This window comes from Talpa occidentalis, unplaced genomic scaffold, assembly GCF_014898055.3.
Source record: "Talpa occidentalis isolate TD23 unplaced genomic scaffold, MPIMG_talOcc4v2.1, whole genome shotgun sequence".
In the NCBI taxonomy this organism is placed as follows: Eukaryota; Metazoa; Chordata; class Mammalia; order Eulipotyphla; family Talpidae; genus Talpa; species Talpa occidentalis.
The window spans coordinates 147,562,841-147,582,721 of record NW_026555331.1 but is presented as its reverse complement, the minus strand read 5'-3'; the positions used below and the strand labels follow the sequence as shown (position 1 = coordinate 147,582,721).

Below are 19,881 nucleotides of genomic sequence, written 5' to 3'. Positions count from 1 at the left end.
TCCTGCCTCACCCGCTGCTCCCCTCAGCAGTGTATTTCAGTAGATCCGCCTGTTCTGCTCCCCACTCTGTCTCTGGTGAACCCTCTCACCCCCCACACCTCTGGCTTACACCCCAGTTCTTGTATGCATAAATAAATAAATCTTAAAAATATTTTTTTTTTAATCTTGGAAACTGAAGGATGTGCTCAGGGAGTATTTGATAAAGTTTTTGTCATGGGCTCCTAAAGACCATTTTCCTTGGTGATTATTCTTTCAGATCCTATTTCTAGAGATAGAGTCTAAGAGTTAAAATCATAAAAATCTTAATGATCTTTGTATGAATTTATCAGGTAAACTAGATACTTTACCTAATTTCATTGGAGATCAGCTTCCATTAATCTCATTAGCTTCCATAATCTCACTGGAATTGGAAGAAAGTGTGTCTTGAAAGCTGGTAGAAAACTTGCCCTGGTGAAATTAAGCCTTAGATTCTTCGGTCCCCTTACATGGTATATGAGATGATGTGTGCAGATGAGGTAAAATGTGAATTGGGTAAACCAGCTCACTAGAGGAAATCCTTGGATTAGTTTTATAGTGTCTCTCTTAAAATCCAAGGTCAGAGTTGACTTCAACTCCTTATCTGACCGATGATGTGAGCCTAACAAACATACAACTTATTGATCTAGTCACTGGCTACAAAGGTAGTCTAACCTGGCTTTTTGGGATTTAGTCTGGTGGATCACCAGACTTTCCATATTTTTAACTCATTTATATGCTAATTAGTAAAAGGAAGTAAGAGTATAAATTATCTACTATACTCCTGGTACAGAGGAGACATTTTATGTTGAATAAGGACATTTCCCGACATAACAAGAATACCATTATCACAAAGGAGTAATTAATGTTACTGCAGTAATGTAAAATATACAGTTCATATTAATGATTTCAATTTTTTCCCAAATTTGTAGCTTTAAAAAAAAAATCAAAGATTCTATTGAGGTACATGCATTGCATTTGATTATTTTGTCTTTTTAATTTGTTTTTAAAGGATTGTATTTTCTCTGATTATTTCTAGCTTTTTATTTCATTTCATTTTGGTGGGTTTTTGTTCCTTTGCTCAATGTCATTTATAATCCTTCACAAAATATGGCTGTTCTTGGGCACCTTGTAATTTAGTATTTGCTTCTAAGATGATTTGGAGTACTTTTTCAATTTTTTCATACCATACTGAGTTTTTTGTGCACTCCAGAGATTTTAAAAAGTGTTCTGATTTCCAGTGTTTTTTAATATTTGTAAATGCATTTTAATTGTGGTTAGTTTATGTTACAAATTTGTTTTACAAAAACAGCCTTACAATCAGATTACAAAGATTATTATACTTTTTTGTCTTTGTTTTCCTAATTTGAGTCAAAATGTTGCTCTTCAAAGTCACTTAGAGCTGCTAATATCTAATGGCCATAGGTACTTTATACACCAGGCTCTTCAAGGAGGTTGTACCACACATTCACAACACAGATTCTTTTACCTGCATTCCATCCCAAGACTCGAAACTCCTGGCCAAGTTCTTCTCAATTTGCATACATTAAAGTTCATATTTTGAGCTGTCGAGTTATTTGATCTTAACAAATGCATAAGGCATATGCCACTTTCTCCCATACTGATTTTCATTGCCACCAAATTCCCCCACACTTCCCTAGTCAAACACTGTCCCCTTATCCTAAACAGTGAGTATCCACTCATCTCTTTCCCACCCCCATTACTTTTTCCATTATGCAGAATATCTTTAGAATTGAGTCAAGCAATATGTAATCTTTTGCTTTGGCTTTTTTCACCTAGTAAAATGCATTTAAGATTCTTCCATGCTGTTGTGTGAGCTCACCCCGTTGTATTACTGTATGAAAATATGCACATTGTATAGACAGCTCACAGTTTGTTCATGTGCAGAGTTATTCACTTAGGAACCAAATTTGTTAAGTTCAGAGAAACCCTAGGGATGAAATCAAGGGAAAACCAGAGAAACTTCTAGTACTTCTCTCCTGAGCTTAATCAAATTTTAAAATTCTTACCAGAAAATTTTAATAGCCAAAATCTCCCTTGTCAGGAGTTTCTTATCACCCAAGCTCTCTTCTTCCCAGGCTCCAAGTTCTGACTTCACAAAAAGTTCAGACCAGTCCCCTGATCTCTTCTGTGTATCTCTCTAATTCCATGCGACCCTAAAGAACCTAAGATGCCCATAAGTAGAAAATATCACCAAAAACTCCAACGTGTACACCAAAGACCCACAGGCCAGGCATAGGCAAGTGACATGAGCACAGCAATGCAGCAGGCCAACTCAAGATCCTGTCCCTCACAGCAACATCAGATAACATGCAGAAACCAATAGAATTAACTTTTTCAGCAGTCTGGAAATCACTCAGAGTTCTTAAGAAACCAAGGAAAGATTATTCAAGAGAAAGGGCAACTTTAAAACATTGTGTTTTGGGTCTCCCTGCTGGTGCAATGGGTTAACGGGCTAAGCACAACACTGTGAAGCTATCCACAGCCTCTGCAGCACCAGTTCAATCCTCAGCAGGCCAGAGAGCAACCCACATAATGAAGCAGACCTCTCCTGCCTCACCCACTGCTCCTCTCAGCAGTGTGCTTCAGTCACTCTTGCCTGTTCTGCTCCCCACTCTGTCTGATCAATCCTCTCAAACCGTCAATCCCCCCACCCCATACTTCTGGCCTGTATCCCAATTCTTGTATGCATAAGTAAATAAATCTTTAAAAATAAATAAATAGATAAATAGATAAATAAATAAATAAAATATTGTGTTTTTATTTACTCTTGTCCACATTTTACCCTACTTGGCAGCAGTCTTAAAAAGGACAATCTTCATTTCCAGTGTGGAATGAACCCAGCCCTGGATCTCCAGAGATCAGAGCAGACCAGATTTATAAAGCATTTGCACATGTCTGTCCTAACCTGGCTGGGGTCACCAGAGAACTAAGGGATGTGCTTGCCTTTGTTTCACCTCATGTGGAACTCCTCTAGGGTGGAAAGCAGTGCCGTTGCTCAAGTGTTTTTTTTTTTGTTTGTTTGTTTGTTTACAAAACCTGCAGCCTCCTCCCTGATGGTACAAGGGGTTAAGATGCAACCTATGAAGCAATCCACAGCCACTGCAGCACAAGTTCGAGCCCTGGCCAGGGAGCTACCCACATGGCGCAGCAGACCTCTCCTGACTTGCCCACAGCTCCTCTCAGCAGTGTACTTCAGTCAGTCTGCCTGTTCTTTTCCCCACTCTGTCTGTCAAAAATTTTCTCTTCATCACTATACCCTCCTGAACTTCATACTCCAAAGATGATCTCTGTATACTCTTTGCCAAACATTCTCTGGTCATACCAATGGGAACCTTTGTAAGAGAAACAGTGAATCTGCCATCCATCCAACTTGGCAGTCTGCTCATGCCACAGTCCTTTCCAGTCTGCCCAGCATGCATGCATTCTCATTGACTGCCCAGTCATACACTTCCCTTCTAGGTCTTCAAATACGATGACCACCTCCCTGAATTGGTTGTAGTGCGAGGTAAAGATTACTAAGTGGGTTTCTGTCAAAAATTTTCTCTTCATCACGATGCCCTCCTGAACTTCATACTCCAAAGATGATCTCTGTACACTCTTTGCCAAACATGAAGGGGTCAAATGTGAAGGGGTCAAAATGTAGGGGCTGAAAATATTTTTCAAAAAGGTTTAAGTATGCTTATGTTTGCTTTTGGAAAAATAACCTGACATTATAAAATTAGCAGAAGTTCATGTTAAAAATTCAAATTGTGCATAAGGAAGTAAAGTTAAAAATTAAATATCCCTCTAGAGAGGTCCCATCTATATATCTGTTGTATGTCTCAACAGTAATCTATTCACACACATCATCTATAACCATGCACTCTTTTATCAATAGTATTTCATACTATTGTCCTGAAACTTGCATTTTCCCATGTGATATATTGTAGCACATATCTACTGCATTTTCAATAATTTAATAGTCTCCTTAAAACTATGTCATCATTGTTTAACCACTCCCCTATTGATGGACAGAGTTGTTTTCAATTTTTTACATGAATAATAATATTGCAATATAATCCTTATATATATGCCTCTACATTTTTAAAGTACATATATTTAAATATTATGTTTTTTCTATATTTTATCAAACTGCTTTCCAAAAAGTTACATCAATTTATAATCTCTTGAAATGAGATTATATACCAACATTAAGTCTATCCGAAGAGCCTCAAGGCAGTATGTTTCCATTTCAGTGTTAACTCTCTGCAGATCTTGGAAAGGACACTAATGTGTCAGGATTCACTAACTGCATAATGTCCTGGAAATAAGGACACATCCCAAACTAGTCTTAGTGACTAATTATTTTCTCCTTTTCTGGAAAGACTAAACTGATATTTAAAGGTTTAAATAATTTCCCTAGACACACAGCTAATTAATAGGCTGAATTTTGAAACCAGACATATCTGATTCTACAACTTTATATCAACATCTACTCCCTCCCTTACAAGTGAATCTCCTCTCCTGTTTAATAAACTTAAAAATATTCAAGTGGCAGACTTATGGGCAGACCTAGAGAATGATTGTGATGTAATAGAAGAGGGGTAGAGTGGATGCTGGTAAGGCTGTGGAGATCATCAGGTTTAGCTCTTGTGTTTTAAAGATGAGACAAGATTCTCTATATTTACACAGTTTGTCCATCCTAGGCTAAGTAATGGATCTCATCTATTGATTTTCAATTTCTTACATATTTCCAAAGAAGGAGCTGGACTGGGACAAAAAAGGTGAATGTCAAAAGTATGTAAATAGTAATCAAGTGTTTATAGATAAACATGGTGAGGTTAGAATTGTTTACCCAGGAAACCAATGGACATAAGACCCATAATCAGATTTCTGAAAAAACACTCCAACTGTAGCTCAAAATGCAGAAATTATTATTCAAAAAATTACACTGACTTCTTGATGGCCACAACAAGCCTAAACAAAACCCGAAATCTATAGATATTCTAAGTAACTAATGGAACCATTAACTACAGCAGATACATAGAAAGAGAAAGACATACATGCACACACACACACACACACACACACGGAGAGAGAGAGAGAAAGAGGAAGCATTTGGTCATTAGAAGAATAGCTAAATCATCTAATCAGTTTTCAACAAATTACAGCTCAGTTATGTTCACATCATAGACTCCTGGTAGTTACTGTCCTGGTAATTACTGTCCCTCATTTCTACTTGTCTTTTGTGTTCTTAGAATAAAGTAGAGAATGTTTGAACAGAAATATCTGAGTTGGTAGAATCCAAAATCCTTCCTGAGTGAACTCTGCTTTTGAGAATAGCATTCTTGTTTTCAATGTTATAATACTTATTGAGGAGTTGGGGATAAGCAAAAAAAGCAATTACAGAAACCAGTCACGCCAACACCCAGGAGTCATCAAGTGATCTCTTTTGAAATTCCAGTCAAGTCTAGAGCCTAGGAAAGACTGGGACAGAGATACAAAATGTGGTTGCCCTGGATCAGCTGGAGGTAATTGGTCAGGGTGTCAATGGAGATCTACAGTTTATTTTGTAGAAATAATGTTTTCAATCCATGGAACATAGCTGTGGAGGTCAGTAAAGAGAACAATGTATCCCTTCAGAATACATCCGGATTCCCAAGACAAAATTCCTTGTAACTCATTGCCACATATAGCTGGTGCAGCTGTAATCACCTGCCAGACAGAGTAGAGGTCGTCAGAATATTCCCAAGAATCCTCAACTCCTGCGTAAAAATGAAAGTCGCTATATCTGCCATGCAAGGGGCCCAGGGTAGAAGAAAAATAATGTGAAAGCTTCTTTCTTCTGCACTAACTACCCCTACTAACTAGTAATCCCTAAAAATAAATTTCAAGTCAGTAGCTGGAAGGCAGCTTTCCACTCCTCCATAATCTATTCCTCTCACCTCCAACACATGATGGAGGAGAACAAGTTATTATTCTCCAGCCCCATACTCTCTGACTTCTTAGTCTGCCTACAAAATCCAGACCTCAGAGAAGGAAGAGAGTTAACAGAAACATAAAGACAAAGAACAGAGCTGAGTTTATGGGCAAGTGAAATAAGAAAAGTTACCTGGCATTCCTCTTTGTTTCCTAGTAGGTATCCTATACAGAACATGTCCTCAAGGGATTTTTCATGCAGTACTTTTTTGCAGTTTAAGTTATGGTTCAATTTAATCTTAACGCTCTGCAGGTTACCATCTGTGTTTCCTGAGTGTAAGAAATAAAGGAGACTTTCATTTGTGTTTGCATTTTCATAAGGCACCCTACCTCCACACCTTCAGGGCTTCTCAGTTAGAAAGGACCACAGAAGAAGAACTGATGGAATGTACCCTCGCTTAAACACAGCCACCTGCTCAGTTTACCACTTCTGACACGTGACCAGCAGCATCACAGGGATGGCTGATGGGAAGAATCTACACGTAAACAAGATCTGAATCCAAGCTCTGCCATCACCAAATTTGTGAGCTTTAACAATTAATCTCCCAGTCTTGGTTTCCTCATTTATAAGATATAAATCCTAAAACAACTTATCTTCGTGGTGTATGATGACAACTGTATGCTCTGCATAGGATACTTAGTGCCTGGTATATAATTAGTATCCAATAAATGGTTGTTATTATCATTGTTGTAATTGATATCAATATCACTCCGGTAAGATAAAGGGAAAATACTATTTTCACCAATTTACAAATTAAGATTCAAGGAAGTTAAAGAATTTGCCTATAACCTTATAACAAATGGCAGAAATAATACTCCAACATAGATCCCTGAACACCAGCCCCGGCATTATATGTTAAGGTAATACACACATGCAGTACCTTCATTTAGGATTTTATTCCCAGCATTCTAAAGGAGGAGCCCTTCTACTCTAGAGAGTCAATACTGTTGTTCCATCTCTAGCTTTCCACCTGTGCTTGGAAATTTGGAACTGGGCCTCTAAGTTCTGATTTCGGCCCCTTCAGAGATCTTAGAGATGTGAACGTATCTAAGAATACAACTCTTCTTTTGATAGTCACTCACCAAATTCTCTATTGCTTAACCAGGTGTAGACTATGCAATCTTTGGCTTCCTTTGTCATGAGAGAGGGCCACTGAAAAACTCTTTTGAAGAAGAAGGTGAAAGGTACAGATAACTTTATCAGCATCAGGTCATTTTTAGGAGAAGTGGCAGTGAAGTTTGGGTGAATGATGATCTTCTCATAAGGTATAATCTCCCCAATAGCATCTTGGATATTTGGGGAACCACCGTGAAAGATGATCTGGAGGTCTCTGAAGAAATGAAGATAAGAAAAGAATCATAGCTACCACATGTGGCCATGTAGGTTGTATACTACACAATTCAACCAGTGGCTAGTCACACAGGCGATAATGTGAATGATGCCTCCTGGAGTTACTCTATGCAATGACTTGAGATCTACTCTCATCACAATTCCAGAAAGAAGCGCCAATTCATGACCTAAAAACAGCTGGAAACAGCATGCAGATGGATAGTGAAGGTGTCAATGGGAATATTAGGTTCTGTTAGGGAGCCTCTTTGGGGGAGCTGGGGGGACAGGGACTGTGAGATCGTCAAAGGAAATGAGTAACAGCTTAGAGAGTTGAAATATTTTCAAGCTGAGGAAGATCATCTGAATATACTCTGCTCTATTCCTCTCTATCAAAACCTTGCTGGATTAACAGGGTTTTCTGATGGTACTTTAGCAAAGCTGGAGCCAAAAGTCCTGCATGTTCCACTGAGATCCAGTTGAGACCCACTCACTAACATGGCTAAGACCCTAAATTTAGAGTAAGACAGCACAAGTATTTTAGAATTTCCACAGGGAGTAAACTGAGTCCCAGGCTTGGAGTCTTAGACCAGGGTGAACTGGTGCCCACCACTTACGGTAAGAAGCAGTGTGCCGATGTTATCACCCACTGAGGGGCAATCGGAGTCCCCACACACGACTGGTAACTGGAATGCAGGTGTAATAAGAGAAGATGATCTAAACTTTCCGTGTCTTCTATATCAAATGAAATAACACCTGAAATACAGAGAGGAGAATCGAGGCATATAACCCAGGTAAGATCTCAGACTGCCAGTGTCAGATACTATCAGTGTTTATCAAAAGCTATTAAACACTTAGCCTCTGCTCTAAGATAATAAACTGCCATCCTGTGCAGACACTGAACTAAGTACCTCAAGTACTTTTTAAATTTTTTAATTTTCATGGAAAACAACTATAGGATGGATACATTTTACATTATTTTACCTTAGAAACTTAACATTGGGAAACTTCATTAAGGCCATGCTACTAGTGAATAATGGTTAGTTCTAGGATTCAGACTTCAGTTTGATTCCAAATACCATGCACTTCTCTACATGACCTCTCTGTTTTCTAGAATGGTTTAGCTCATGTCTAATCTCCCAAAGTTTGGCTCTATCCACAGTCACAGCACTGCAGCCTTTTCCTACAACTCCCTGAGAGTTGTGCACAGGATTGATCTGAGACTAGTCATCATGATTTCAACAGAAACAAACTAACTAGATAAATAAAATTAAAACATTAATTCTAGTATGAGAATAAAGGGAAAGAAGCTTTGTACAGATGGGCATTAGATATAGTATGGTACTTAATTCTCTGAAAACAGGTACCTGGATTCAAATTCTGACTCTACCCTTATGAGTAGTATGACCCTGAACAAATTGGACAAATTATATCATGACTTCCTTATTTCCACACTGAGATCATAACTGAGCTTCTCTCCTAGAGTTTTTGTGAGGATTAAATGTGGTACTATGTATAAAATGCTTGAAAGAATGCTTGCATGTAATGTATGTGCAATAAATGTTACTTTTTACTAATGCAGCTTTGAGGGTATTTTATGTTGAGAAAAGATAAAATAATGCTCAAAAGAAGACAAAACCCTTCCATAACCCTCCACGTGACTAAACATTAAATATTGACTGATAACTCCTATGTATTATTGCTATTTCTTTAATGATGACAGCTTTGGGTTTAAGTTAATCCTCATATCTCTTAAATAAAATTTTTGAGGTACCCAATTACCAGTTTTTCCTTCTGGTTGACTGCCTCTAATTCCAAACTGACACTTTTCTGTCATCCCATCTTCAGAATCACCCAGCACAAGCACAAACCCTGTGAGAGGCCACCACACAGCCCTGCTCAGAAGTGCACATCTGGGGTCTCTCTGGACTGTGTTCTCCCTGCCCTATAAAGCAAAATAAACTCCAGAGGTTTTTGGTGTTTTTAGTTAAGATTGTGTTATTGGTGGCATTTGACTGGTGGGTTCAGCAATGTAGATCAAATCCAGCTTCTTGGATTTAGGAAAGGACACAGGGAAATAGAAAATTATTCACCAAAAAATAAATAAAAATCTACACTCCCAGGCCTCTCCTGGTGGTGCCGGCGGTTGAACACAGCGCTATGAAGCTGTCCGCAGCCTCTGCAGCGCTGGTTCATTTCCGGCCGACAGGTGAGGGTCCCACATGGCGCAGCAGACCTCTCCTTTCTCGCCAGCTGCTCCCCTCAGCAGTATATTCCGTCAGTCTGCCTGTTCTGTTCCCCGTTCTGTCTCCGGTGAATCCTCTCACCCTCCCACACATTTAGCCTGTAACCCAGTTCTTGTATAAAAATAAATAAATCTTAAAAAAATAAATAAAACTCTAACAGATTTTTTTGAATCATTTTTAAATCAAGGCTAGAAGACCCTCTACTATATGACTGTTAGTCCACTTCTTTCCTCTACATTCCAGCTACACAGGTGGTTTTTTATTGCAATATATCACACCTCATAACCTTCACACTTGCTGGTCCCACTTCTCAAGCAACCTACCCATCCCCCTCCCACATAATTTGCTCACTCTACTCAGTGTAATATTTTAGGAAGCACTGTGTGTCCTTAAAAAAAAAAAAAAAAGACACTGCTTTTTTCATGTTGCATCAAGGAATGAGTTCAGAGAGGTGAGGGTATTTATCCCAGGCATCACAACCATTAAGCAGGGGAGCACAATTGTCTAATTATAGAGCCACAGTAATTTCATATGGTGAAGTTACTTAGGTTACGCTGTGCCTCAGTTTCCTCTTCAATGAAGTGAGAATAATAACTATTATCTCATATTTAATTTGTTATAAAATTAAATGAGTTAATATGCAGAAAACAGAGAAGTGTCCTTATGTAAGTATATGTTTTTAAGGTGTTGGCTATTCCTATTATTACATATTATGTTTTATAGCCCAAGTTAGAGCAAAATACTTGCTGGTTTTGTTTTTTGTGTCTTTTTATAAATCCCTGCCCCTGTTGGGACTCTTATCTCCACTCTCTATCCTGGTGTACCTCTGAGCTTCAATCCAAGAATCTCTACCAGACACTCAAAGGAGGTAGAAGCCCTTAATAAAAAGTTTGAGTTGTATCACAAATGATTAAGGCTTTACACAAAGTGGCTAGTTTTTTACCCAAACTTCCATTTGCCTCATCTGCCACCTCTGCCACCTCTCCCTCTCCCTCCACACAGCTCCATAGTCTCACCCCACCCCTAATAAGGTCCTCACCAAGCTGACAACTTTCATCACTCACCAGTCACCATCAGCAAGATTGACAGAATATACTTCATCTTGATGCCTGAATCCTGCCCTACAGATAAGGCCTAGTGGAAACTGTCAGACGCAACGCAAGGCTAGAACAAGGATAGAACTCAGGGACTCTGCAGAGTGGGAGCAGTAGAGGTGGGAGGCAGGTGGGAGAGCTGAGGATGAGGATTCTAGAAAATCATCTATCTAGAAGTTTCCTTCCAGTTGTGATCCTCATGCAAAAAAGGATACATCTGTCACACTTGCCTGCTCTCTTTTAGGCAAAGAAATCTCAGTCCAACCAAAACCTTCCCTATAGGAACATGAGTTCTAGGGACCTGGGTTTAATCCACATTGTTTGGGGGGTAAAATTCCAATGTGGGAGCCAGGAGAATCTTCCGTGGAGTTAAAAATTCCTCCCCAGTCCCTTCCCCTAGCCTTTCGGTTCTTCTTGCTAGTTCCTTCCCCACAATATATGAATGACTAGCACCTCTCCCCCTTCATGCCTCCATGACCCCTCTCCTTTCGGGGCTGCTCTGATGAAGCAGAGCTATGTCCCCACCCCCGTGTGTGATGCTGCCCCCCCCATGATTGTCACACTCAGCCCAACCCCCCACCCCTTCTCAGCACCACTTCAGAGCACAGGCAACATCTCACAATTCAGGCACTGAGTAAGAGTTCCCAACCAACACCACAGCCAGGGACTCATGTCAGATCTTTAAATCCATTCTTACTCGGTTGCCCTTTCAGACACAGCTTGCACACACATGCTTTCTCTCTCTCTCCCTTCCCCGCACCCCCCCCCCAATTTATTTTTGGTGGCAAAATATAACACAAACATTTCTTCCATAGAAAATATGTTACATGGCAGAATGAAACAATAATAGATCTAGAGTGCCTATAAGACTGAGATTCTGTGGAATGAGACAGGGGACACATCTGTATCCATATGTACATAAAATCGGACCACTAGTAATTTAATTTTAAAAATTACAAATATGAAGAAATGTTGAATATCACACACATCCACCTATAGGAGTCTAAAGTTATTTTTTCAAAGAAGTTTTAAGAGCAATGTTCATATCACATCAGTATTCTTAAAAAAAGGGGAAAAATAAATGGGATTGGCAGATTGAACATGCAAAGGCTAACGTAATAAAAGTTGTGCATGTTGGAACATGACCTTGGACGTAATTTGATAGGCCTGGCAAAAGTTTTTGGAGTGGGCAGCGGGGATAGGAGTAGCAAAGAGGGGGTGCAAGGGAGATTGAGGGGGGTCCCTAAATTGTGTTAGAGTTAATTTTATGGGCTTCAGGGAACTGCTGAAGAGTTTTAAGGAGACTAATATGATCTCATCTGCAGTCCAGAGAGTAAAAGACAGTTCTGAGAAAAGGAGAGATTGTCAAGGTGAGCAAGGGTGGGTAGGGACACTCATAGTTCAAGAGAGACAACACCACAGCCTGGGCTAGGAGGGCAGTGGTGAGAATGGAAAGATATGGGTGGCTTTAAGAGGCTCTGGAAGTAAGATGGACTTTGGAATTGAGTGGTAAGAAAAAGAGATCAAACAAATGGAACATAGAATTATCTCCTAAGAAAAAAAGGGCAGAAAAGTAGATTTGAAGGGTGGTAGGCACGAGGAGTTTCATTTGGGCATGCTAAGTATCAGGGACCTAGAGGAGGGACAAAACAAGACTTTCCAGATGGAAACTGTATGTCTGGGCAAGAGATGCCAATTTAAAACCCATAGAAAAACTGTTATCTTTAGACATCTTCTTCTATGTTGTGCTTCTGCTTTTCTGGCTTAGCTCTCATGCTCCCAAACCATTTTCAAGCTCCCTTCTGGCCCAGAGTCTTTCAAAAGATCAAGGTGTGTACTTGACCTCAGAGTAAAGTATATCTCTGACTCAACTTCTCATCAATTTTAACTAATCCCAACCCTACCACAGAAAACCTTCCACAACTCCATTCTGTCTTCAAAATTTAAGCATATTTCATAAACCAATCCTACTCCCCATGTGGCTCCAGCTTGCTGGAAGGTTTGGGGAAGTATGTCCCATGCTGTTTTCCATTTCACACATCAGGGAATTTGTATGAGGTACATATATTTTTCTAAGATCCACGAATGCTGGTTGATTAGCTGAAGCCTGGAGGATATGATTGAAAAGTTGTGGGTATCCAGTAATAAGATGTAGATTCCACTGGTCTTGCAACCATATGCATGTCTGAAAAAACCACTAAAATGTTTCGTTTCTGTCACTTAAAATAAAAAAAATGGCACCAGTCCCAGCTCTGTTTCCTCTTTCCAGGATTGTTGACATTGAAATGAGATTAGGCTTAGGAATTTTAAAGGGTTAGAATAATACAAAGTACAGTTAATTTTACATTCCAGACTAAGCTGGTATAAAATCAACAGTGAAAATGTCCATGATGAACTCAGTGCAGTGCCCAGGATTCCGTGAGGGCTCAGTGAGTGTCAGCTATCAGCACTGAGTCTCACTGCCTTGTGAGTGTATCCCCACTTATCCAGGGATGACCACAGAAGTCTGTGAGTGGCTGAGAAATCTTATTAGGTCAAAAGCACTCGGAGACCCTCCCTTCCGAATTGTCACCAACTTACAGTAGACCCTAGATATAATGTAACCTAGAGCGTACACCATTCCCTGACTACTGAAATAATCATATAAAGTCTTCCATTTCCACATTCCCTGGGCTCACAGCTGTTGAACAGCACACCCAGGCCAAAATGGTGATGATGACTGAGTGATGAAATAGTGTTCAAAAGGAGAGATGAAGCTAGTGTAATAAAGATGGGAGGGGCTGAGAGAAAATACAAGTAGTTATGAAGGGGTTCAGAGCAAATGTGGGGCAGTGTCTTCCTGAGCTAAGGTGGAGAATCCTGTCCCCCAGGGTCATGGCCTCAGAAACTGTTGGGGAAGACAAGTCCTGAGCCTTGAGCTCCTCTCCCACACACAGTGGAACTCCACCAGGCAGATGGGCTTTGGGGGCAGAGGATGAAGGGGGATGAATCCAGAGGGACCTGGGCTTCTTTTTCCTTTCCCGAAAGACCATGAGAGACACAGTCCCCACCTTCCAAGGAGCAGACACACCCCACCTGTCTAATGGGACCCTTCGACCCACCCCCCCGTGCTGTGTTCCTGCTCCTGTGCCCAGAGCTGCTCTTCAGTCCATCACACGTCCACAAGGCTAACCATATTCACTGCTTCTACCAGGTGCTCCCGAGAAGACTGTGCTGAGGGCTCCACACTCTGCTGATCTTCTACATCTCAGAGAAAGATCTGGACAACTATGAACTTTATCTTTTGTCTGGGTGTCCTTGCTGGTATATTTTTTGTGTTTTTTTTTAAGATTTATTTATTTATGCATATAAGAGCTGGGGTGTAGGCCAGAGAGGGGGTGAGAGGATTCACCAGAGACAGAGTGGGGAGCAGAACAGACAGATCTACTGAAACATACTGCTGAGGGGAGAAGCAGGGAGACAGGAGAGGTCTGCTGTACCATGTGGGTCAGTTCCCTGGCCAGGGATCAAACTTGTGCTGCAGTGGCTGGCGATATCTTGATAGCACTGTGTCTTTAATCCCTGCACCACCAGGGAGGCCCCCTTGCTGGCATGTATCCGTGACCACCTACTCTGTCCTATAAAGTGCTGGTCAAAATAGGACTGAATTAAGGCAAGTGTGGGCTGTGAGGAGGATGCAAAAGAAGAGTCATCAAAAGTGTCTCAAGACGGGCTAAGGCTGCGCTTCCAGCCAAGCTATGGGTGGGTGAGATGCACACCTGCCCTGGACTGAAGAGTGCCATTCCCCCCCATCCCAAATTGTGGGTCTTATCACCCACTGGATAAGTCCCAGTGTAGTTATAATAACAAAGAACACATTTTGACTTCTCCCCTTCTTGAAAAGCTTAAAGACTCAGAATGCAGGGATGGAGAAAGTGGAAACAAAACATGAAATACTGGGGTTCTACTGCCTGCAGTCCCTGAATTCCACGAATTCTTCTGAGGGCAGGGTTTGTGGAAGAGCCATTCCCCACCACTGCTGACCGCCTAGGTCACTTCACACATTTCCCTACATGAGTTTAGACAAATAAATTAGTTTATCTTTGTTTCAGTTTCTTCATTCAATGTCAGGTATTAGTCCTATATTACAGAGACTTTGTGAAGATTAAACAAATCCATGTAAGGCACTTAGAACAAGAGTTCGGTGTCTCATCCTTATTACTCTGCCTCCCGTTCCTCTTAGGGTTTCCAACCATGGATCACACAGAGATGAGTGGGGGAGTATAGGTCCAGGCTTGAGGAGAATTAGCAGAAGTGGGGGACAAGGACAGAACTGTTATTCTGAATCTAAAATCAGCCTTTCCCTCCTTTCTTCTCTATATTTTTTAAACAATGCATTTCTAAAGGCATTACATGTTCATATTAGTAAACTTGGAAATATTAAAAAAGTAGGAAAAAACAAACATCACTTATAATCCCTCCTCTCAATCAATACATGTCAACAGTGTTGAATTTACTCCAGGCTCTACACACTTTGCAGGTAATAATTTAACTGTTTGTTTACTTGTTTTTAGACAATTGGATTACTGGTTTTAATGTAAATTGTTATTATTTTTATAATCCTTCCTTTCTGTTTAATATTCTTAGTACTACAGACTACGCTCCATTTGTTCATGTGCTTTTTTATGTCCATGTCCAATGTTACCACTGTAGCAGATATTTTCGTTCCCAATGTTTAGCTGCTATAAACAGTGCTAAAGAGTGTCCTTATTCATGGTCTGTACCTACTTCTGATTATTTCTTTAGAACAGATTCTTGGGGTTTGAATGATTAGTTCACAGGTGATGATCCACATACGATTCTTGATGCCCATTACTAAGTTGCTTTTCAAAAAGATAGAATCAACTCCTACTTTGACAAGAAATAAATAGCATCTCATTGTACTTTCTTGGATCAAATATTATCAACATTCAACAAAAAATGATCATTATAAATATTAGAAAAATGGTAGGCTGATTTAATTTACATATTTATTAGAAAAAATATCAAACATTTTCACATTTCCTGACCAACTGATACTTTCTTCCTTTTCAAGTAGGAAATCACTCATTGTCTTACCTGTTTTAAGAACATCTTATATATTCCAAATATTACTTATTTTCTCAGGGACAGTATTCTCTGCTCACTCGCTTGTGCAGAAAGAAGATCATGCTCCATATTTGGTATACCTCAAGTCTCATTTCAACCCCTGTGTGGGTGTCCTCATCAAAAACAACTGGGTGCTGGCTCCAGCTCACTGCTACTTACCGTGAGTGTAAAACAGCTTCTATGCATTCTACACCAGTGCTTCTCAAACAGAGGCAACTTACCTCTAGGGCATATTCAGCAAAGTCTGAAGATATTTCAATTGGCACAATGGAGTTTGGGGAGTAGGGTCTGTGCTATTGACATCTATCTAGTGAACAGAGGCCAGGGCAAAAATGCTGCTAAATAGCCTACAGTGCACAGATGGCCCCCAACAACGACTCTTCCGTCCAGACAGTCATGAGTGCCACTGTTGAGGATCCCCTTTTCTACACATTTCACTTCCTCAGTCTCCTATCAGTTCTAGTTTTTGACTGGTAATATGAACAGTAGCTGATGGCACACTCCAAGTGGACAAATTGAGGAGAGTTTTTAAAATAGACTAATGACAAAGGTATGTACAAGCAATAGGGAAAACATAAAGAATAAGTCAGTGGCCCCAGGGTTAGTATTAGAAAGGTGCCATTACTAGCCCAGAACTAAAGGGGTGGGGATAGAAAGAGTGAGGAGAAGAGGGGGGGTCAGGACACAGAAAAGGGAGGGAGAGGGCCTCCCCGGTGGCGCTGCAGGTTGAGCACAGCGCTGTGGAGCTGTCAGCAGCTTCTGCTGGATTCGATTCCCGGCCAGCCAGGGAGATACCCACATGGCATGGCAGACCTCTCCTGTCTCACCTGCTGCTCCCCTCAGCAGTGCATTTCAGTCAGTCTGCCTGCTCTGTTCCCCACTCTGTTTCTGGTGAATCCTCTCACCCTCCTGCGCCTCTGGCCTGTACTCCAGCTCTTGTATAAATAAAATAAATCTTTAAAAAAAAAAAGGGAGAGAGAGAGAGAGAGAAAGAGAGAGAGAGATCTCTTTAGGGAGAGATATGCCTGATAGGAACCATAACATTTGGCGACAGTCACTCTATGGCAACCAGGCTGAAAGGCAGCAGGGGACATAAATATTCTAACCTCACTCTTCTCCCTCCAATTATTTCTGGTGCTTCCTATTAGTCAATCCCAATCAGAAGCCAGAGGACAAAAGCATCACCAATTTAGTGCACACGTGTCACCATCCAGAGGGCCAGACCAGGATGACATAGGTTAGGTTGTGAGAGACTGATGAAACCAACAGGAGATATCCAACCCTCAGGCCATCCCAGCCTCTTATCCCCTCAAGAATCAAAATACCCACTGGGTAAGCTGGAGCTGGAGAGAAGATGTATTTCTATGCCATGCATAATATTCCTCTCCAGCACATGGAGAACGCTACCTAAAGACACTGTGGTGAAGGACACCATCATTTACTCCACTTAAAACACGAGTGAATTACTTCTGCATGCCTCCATTGCTTCTGTGATTGCCTATGAGATAGTCCAGAATCCAGACAAAGCACTTGGCGCACTGTAACATTCACGATAAGCTTTGGTGGTAGTGGTGGTAATGGTGGTTGGTGCTGGTGGTGATGGTGGTAGTGATGGTGATGGTGGTGGTGGTGCTGGGAGTGGTAGTGGTGGTGGTGATCGGGATTACTTGTAACCTCTTTTCCCTCCAGAAATCTGAGAGTGGTGCTGGGAAATTTCAAGATCAGAGTCAGAGATGGAACTGAGCAGATCATTAACCCCATTAACATCATCCGCTACTGGAACCAGAGTCACAGCAACCCCCAGGATGACCTCATGCTCATTAAGCTGGTCAAGCCTGCCATCCTCAACCACAAGGTCCAGCCAATTTCCCTTGCCACCAGAAGCGTCCAGCCAGGTACCACCTGTGTGCTCTCGGGGCTGGACTGGAGCCAAGACAACAACGGTGAGTACGCCGCCCCTGCAGCCCAGTCCCAGCTTGCCCTGAAGGGCACCAGGTCCTCAGCACTGAGGAGAATGGGTGACTGAGGAGACACAACACCAGCGGCGTGGTGAGAGAGCTGCCCTTTTGTCCAAAGCCTCTCCTTTCCCAGGGTATCTGTGCCCTGCTGCTTCTCCAGGGCTTTGGAGCTGGAGCCTCCAGACATCACTTGGCACAGAGGCCACACCTTTCCTGGCAGGCAGAGGGGTGCACACTGGAGACTGTGCTCCTCCCTCCGAGCAGTCACCCTACACGGACTTGAGGGGGGCACTTCCAGGGACTTGAGGGGGGCTACCTCCTACTCCTCCAAGACTGGACAGAGTAGAAAGAAAACTATCTTTTTGAAAGAATCATCGAGACTATCTTTAAATCCTCTGAATCTCATAGTCAAGTACACGATCACTTCTTCCCTTATTTTTCTCCCTTGCCCTCTTCAGACGCACACACAGAGCACCTGTGGGAAGGAGGGCAGTGGTTGGCAAGGCGAAATGACAACTGTGAACAGGGAGGTCACTTTTGCCCCACCCCCCTCAGGCAGACACCCTGACTTACGGCAGAACCTGGAGGCTCCTGTGATGTCTGACAAAGACTGCCAGCAAACCGAGCAAGGGCGGACCCACCGGAACACCTTGTGTGTCAAGTTTCTAAAAGTGTTCAGCAGAATTTTTGGGGTAAGTTTTCTCTATAGTCATTGACTTATACATGTCTATTAACTATTTAATTGTGATATTTTATTGAGAACTAGTTAGGCCACAGCACAGGCCCTGTCGTGTCTTGAGGGATGGACTCTCCTAACAGATGCCTTCCTTCACCAAAGGGCATCACGCACCACTGGCAGTTAATTACACTGCCAGGCTTTTATTCTCATAGCTGCATTGATTGAAAAAAATAATTCAAATGTTCACAAACTGGAATTGGCTTCAACATTTCAAAAAATGGAGCTTGGCTCATTTTACATGTGAGTTCTAGAAAGGCTCCTCTCTGCCTTTCTCAAGGTCACACAGGTTAGTTATGCAAAGCTAGACACAGGAACTAAGCTTCCTGTGTCTGGACTCAGTGCTTTTTCCTGAGCCAGCCTGGGGTCTCTAAGCAGGGCTCCCCTGCAGAGATGACCTAACCCTCTCTGCTTTTCTCCCTATCACTGCACCATCTCCTGCAGGAGGTCGCCGTAGCAACTGTTATCTGCAAAAACCAGCTCCAAGGGATTGAGGTGGGACACTTCATGGGAGGAGATGTTGGCATCTACACCAACGTTTACAAATACATATCCTGGATTGAAGACATCACTAGAGAGAAATGAGACCCTTCTTTCCCTCTGCATCCTACTGGCTCTGCCGGAAGTACTGAACAAGCCATTACTTCCCCCAAACTCAAAAATAAATAAATAAATAAATCTCTAAATAAAAATCTTTGGATGCAGCACATCAGTGGCGTATGTTTTCTTGTTTGGCCTCTGCCCAGATCCCATGATGATGTGAAGAACCAAGAACAAACATAAAATGGGCGCTTAACATCATTAGTAGGTTACATCCATTATCTCATTTAATGCTCACAAATAACTTTTGAGGTTACCTTTCATCTGCTTTACAGATGGGAAGCAGGTCACTGAACATTATTCATAGCATAGTAGACAACAGAGCCTGTCACAGAACCCCAAAATGCCACTCTTAATTCCATGCTCTTGGCCACAATACTATAGGGGAGTCCACAGTATCATAACAGATGTTGGCTTCTGCTGTCCTAATCCCTCTGGTTATATTCAAGGGCTAAATCTCTCACTTGAGGTGAAGTGCTCCACTACTGGAATAAGTTCTCCTAAGAATGGCCATGCTTCACCTCAGCACTGTAGAGAGAGGGCAAGTGGGTGAGTAGGAAGGGAAAAACAGAAATTTAGGACAGGGCCAATTACTATAAACCCAGTCCAGAGAAGGTCTGGCAGCTTCAGAGCAACTGAATAGTCCCTCAGAATATTAGACCAAATTAAGACATCCATCTTCAGTGTTTGAGAATATACTTGCCTCTGTAGTCTTGATATTACCTATTAACCTCTGTTTAAATCTTTGCTAACTGGACAAACACAAAATGGCATCCACAAAATGGTATCCAAAAAT

At 41.5% G+C, this 19,881-nt stretch overlaps 2 protein-coding genes across 6 annotated transcripts; one reads left to right on the top strand and one right to left on the bottom strand.

Moving 5' to 3' along the window:
• Nucleotides 1-4,650: 4,650 nt before the first annotated feature.
• Nucleotides 4,651-19,188, top strand: PRSS37 (serine protease 37). Of its 5 annotated transcripts, none has more exons than XM_037514700.2 (7): nt 4,651-4,802; nt 6,342-6,520; nt 13,858-13,967; nt 15,810-15,951; nt 17,481-17,734; nt 18,305-18,441; nt 18,930-19,188. In XM_037514700.2, exons 3-7 carry the CDS (start codon nt 13,934-13,936, stop codon nt 19,068-19,070), a joined length of 708 nt encoding a protein of 235 aa, XP_037370597.1. In that variant the 5' UTR covers nt 4,651-4,802; nt 6,342-6,520; nt 13,858-13,933; the 3' UTR covers nt 19,071-19,188. The 5 variants fall into 5 exon arrangements, with proteins under 5 accessions (XP_037370597.1, XP_037370588.1, XP_054548710.1 ...); XM_037514691.2 differs by having other exon boundaries at nt 6,319-6,520; XM_054692735.1 differs by having other exon boundaries at nt 4,651-4,815; nt 6,319-6,520.
• On the bottom strand, nt 5,452-11,165 carry LOC119247880 (probable inactive serine protease 58). The gene is made up of 5 exons (XM_037514670.2): nt 10,635-11,165; nt 7,942-8,080; nt 7,081-7,328; nt 6,131-6,267; nt 5,452-5,733 (listed from the first exon to the last, which is right to left on the bottom strand). The coding sequence occupies exons 1-5, from the start codon at nt 10,669-10,671 to the stop codon at nt 5,584-5,586; spliced, it is 711 nt and encodes a 236-aa protein (XP_037370567.1). The 5' UTR covers nt 10,672-11,165; the 3' UTR covers nt 5,452-5,583.
• Nucleotides 19,189-19,881: the final 693 nt, after the last annotated feature.

What these genes read in the sequence shown, in the direction of transcription:
- LOC119247880 (XM_037514670.2), bottom strand. Translation starts at nt 10,671, where the DNA reads ATGAAGTATATTCTGTCAATCTTGCTGATGGTGACTG. An exon ending in AATCTTGCTGATGGTGACTG is followed by an intron (nt 8,081 to 10,634) that starts GTGAGTGATGAA and finishes TCTGTATTTCAG; the next exon opens with GTGTTATTTCATTTGATATA. An exon ending in TCGGCACACTGCTTCTTACC is followed by an intron (nt 7,329 to 7,941) that starts GTAAGTGGTGGG and finishes TCATTTCTTCAG; the next exon opens with AGACCTCCAGATCATCTTTC.
- PRSS37 (XM_037514700.2), top strand. Translation starts at nt 13,934, where the DNA reads ATGAACTTTATCTTTTGTCTGGGTGTCCTTGCTG. An exon ending in CCAGCTCACTGCTACTTACC is followed by an intron (nt 15,952 to 17,480) that starts GTGAGTGTAAAA and finishes TTTTCCCTCCAG; the next exon opens with AAATCTGAGAGTGGTGCTGG. An exon ending in CTGGAGCCAAGACAACAACG is followed by an intron (nt 17,735 to 18,304) that starts GTGAGTACGCCG and finishes CACCCCCCTCAG; the next exon opens with GCAGACACCCTGACTTACGG.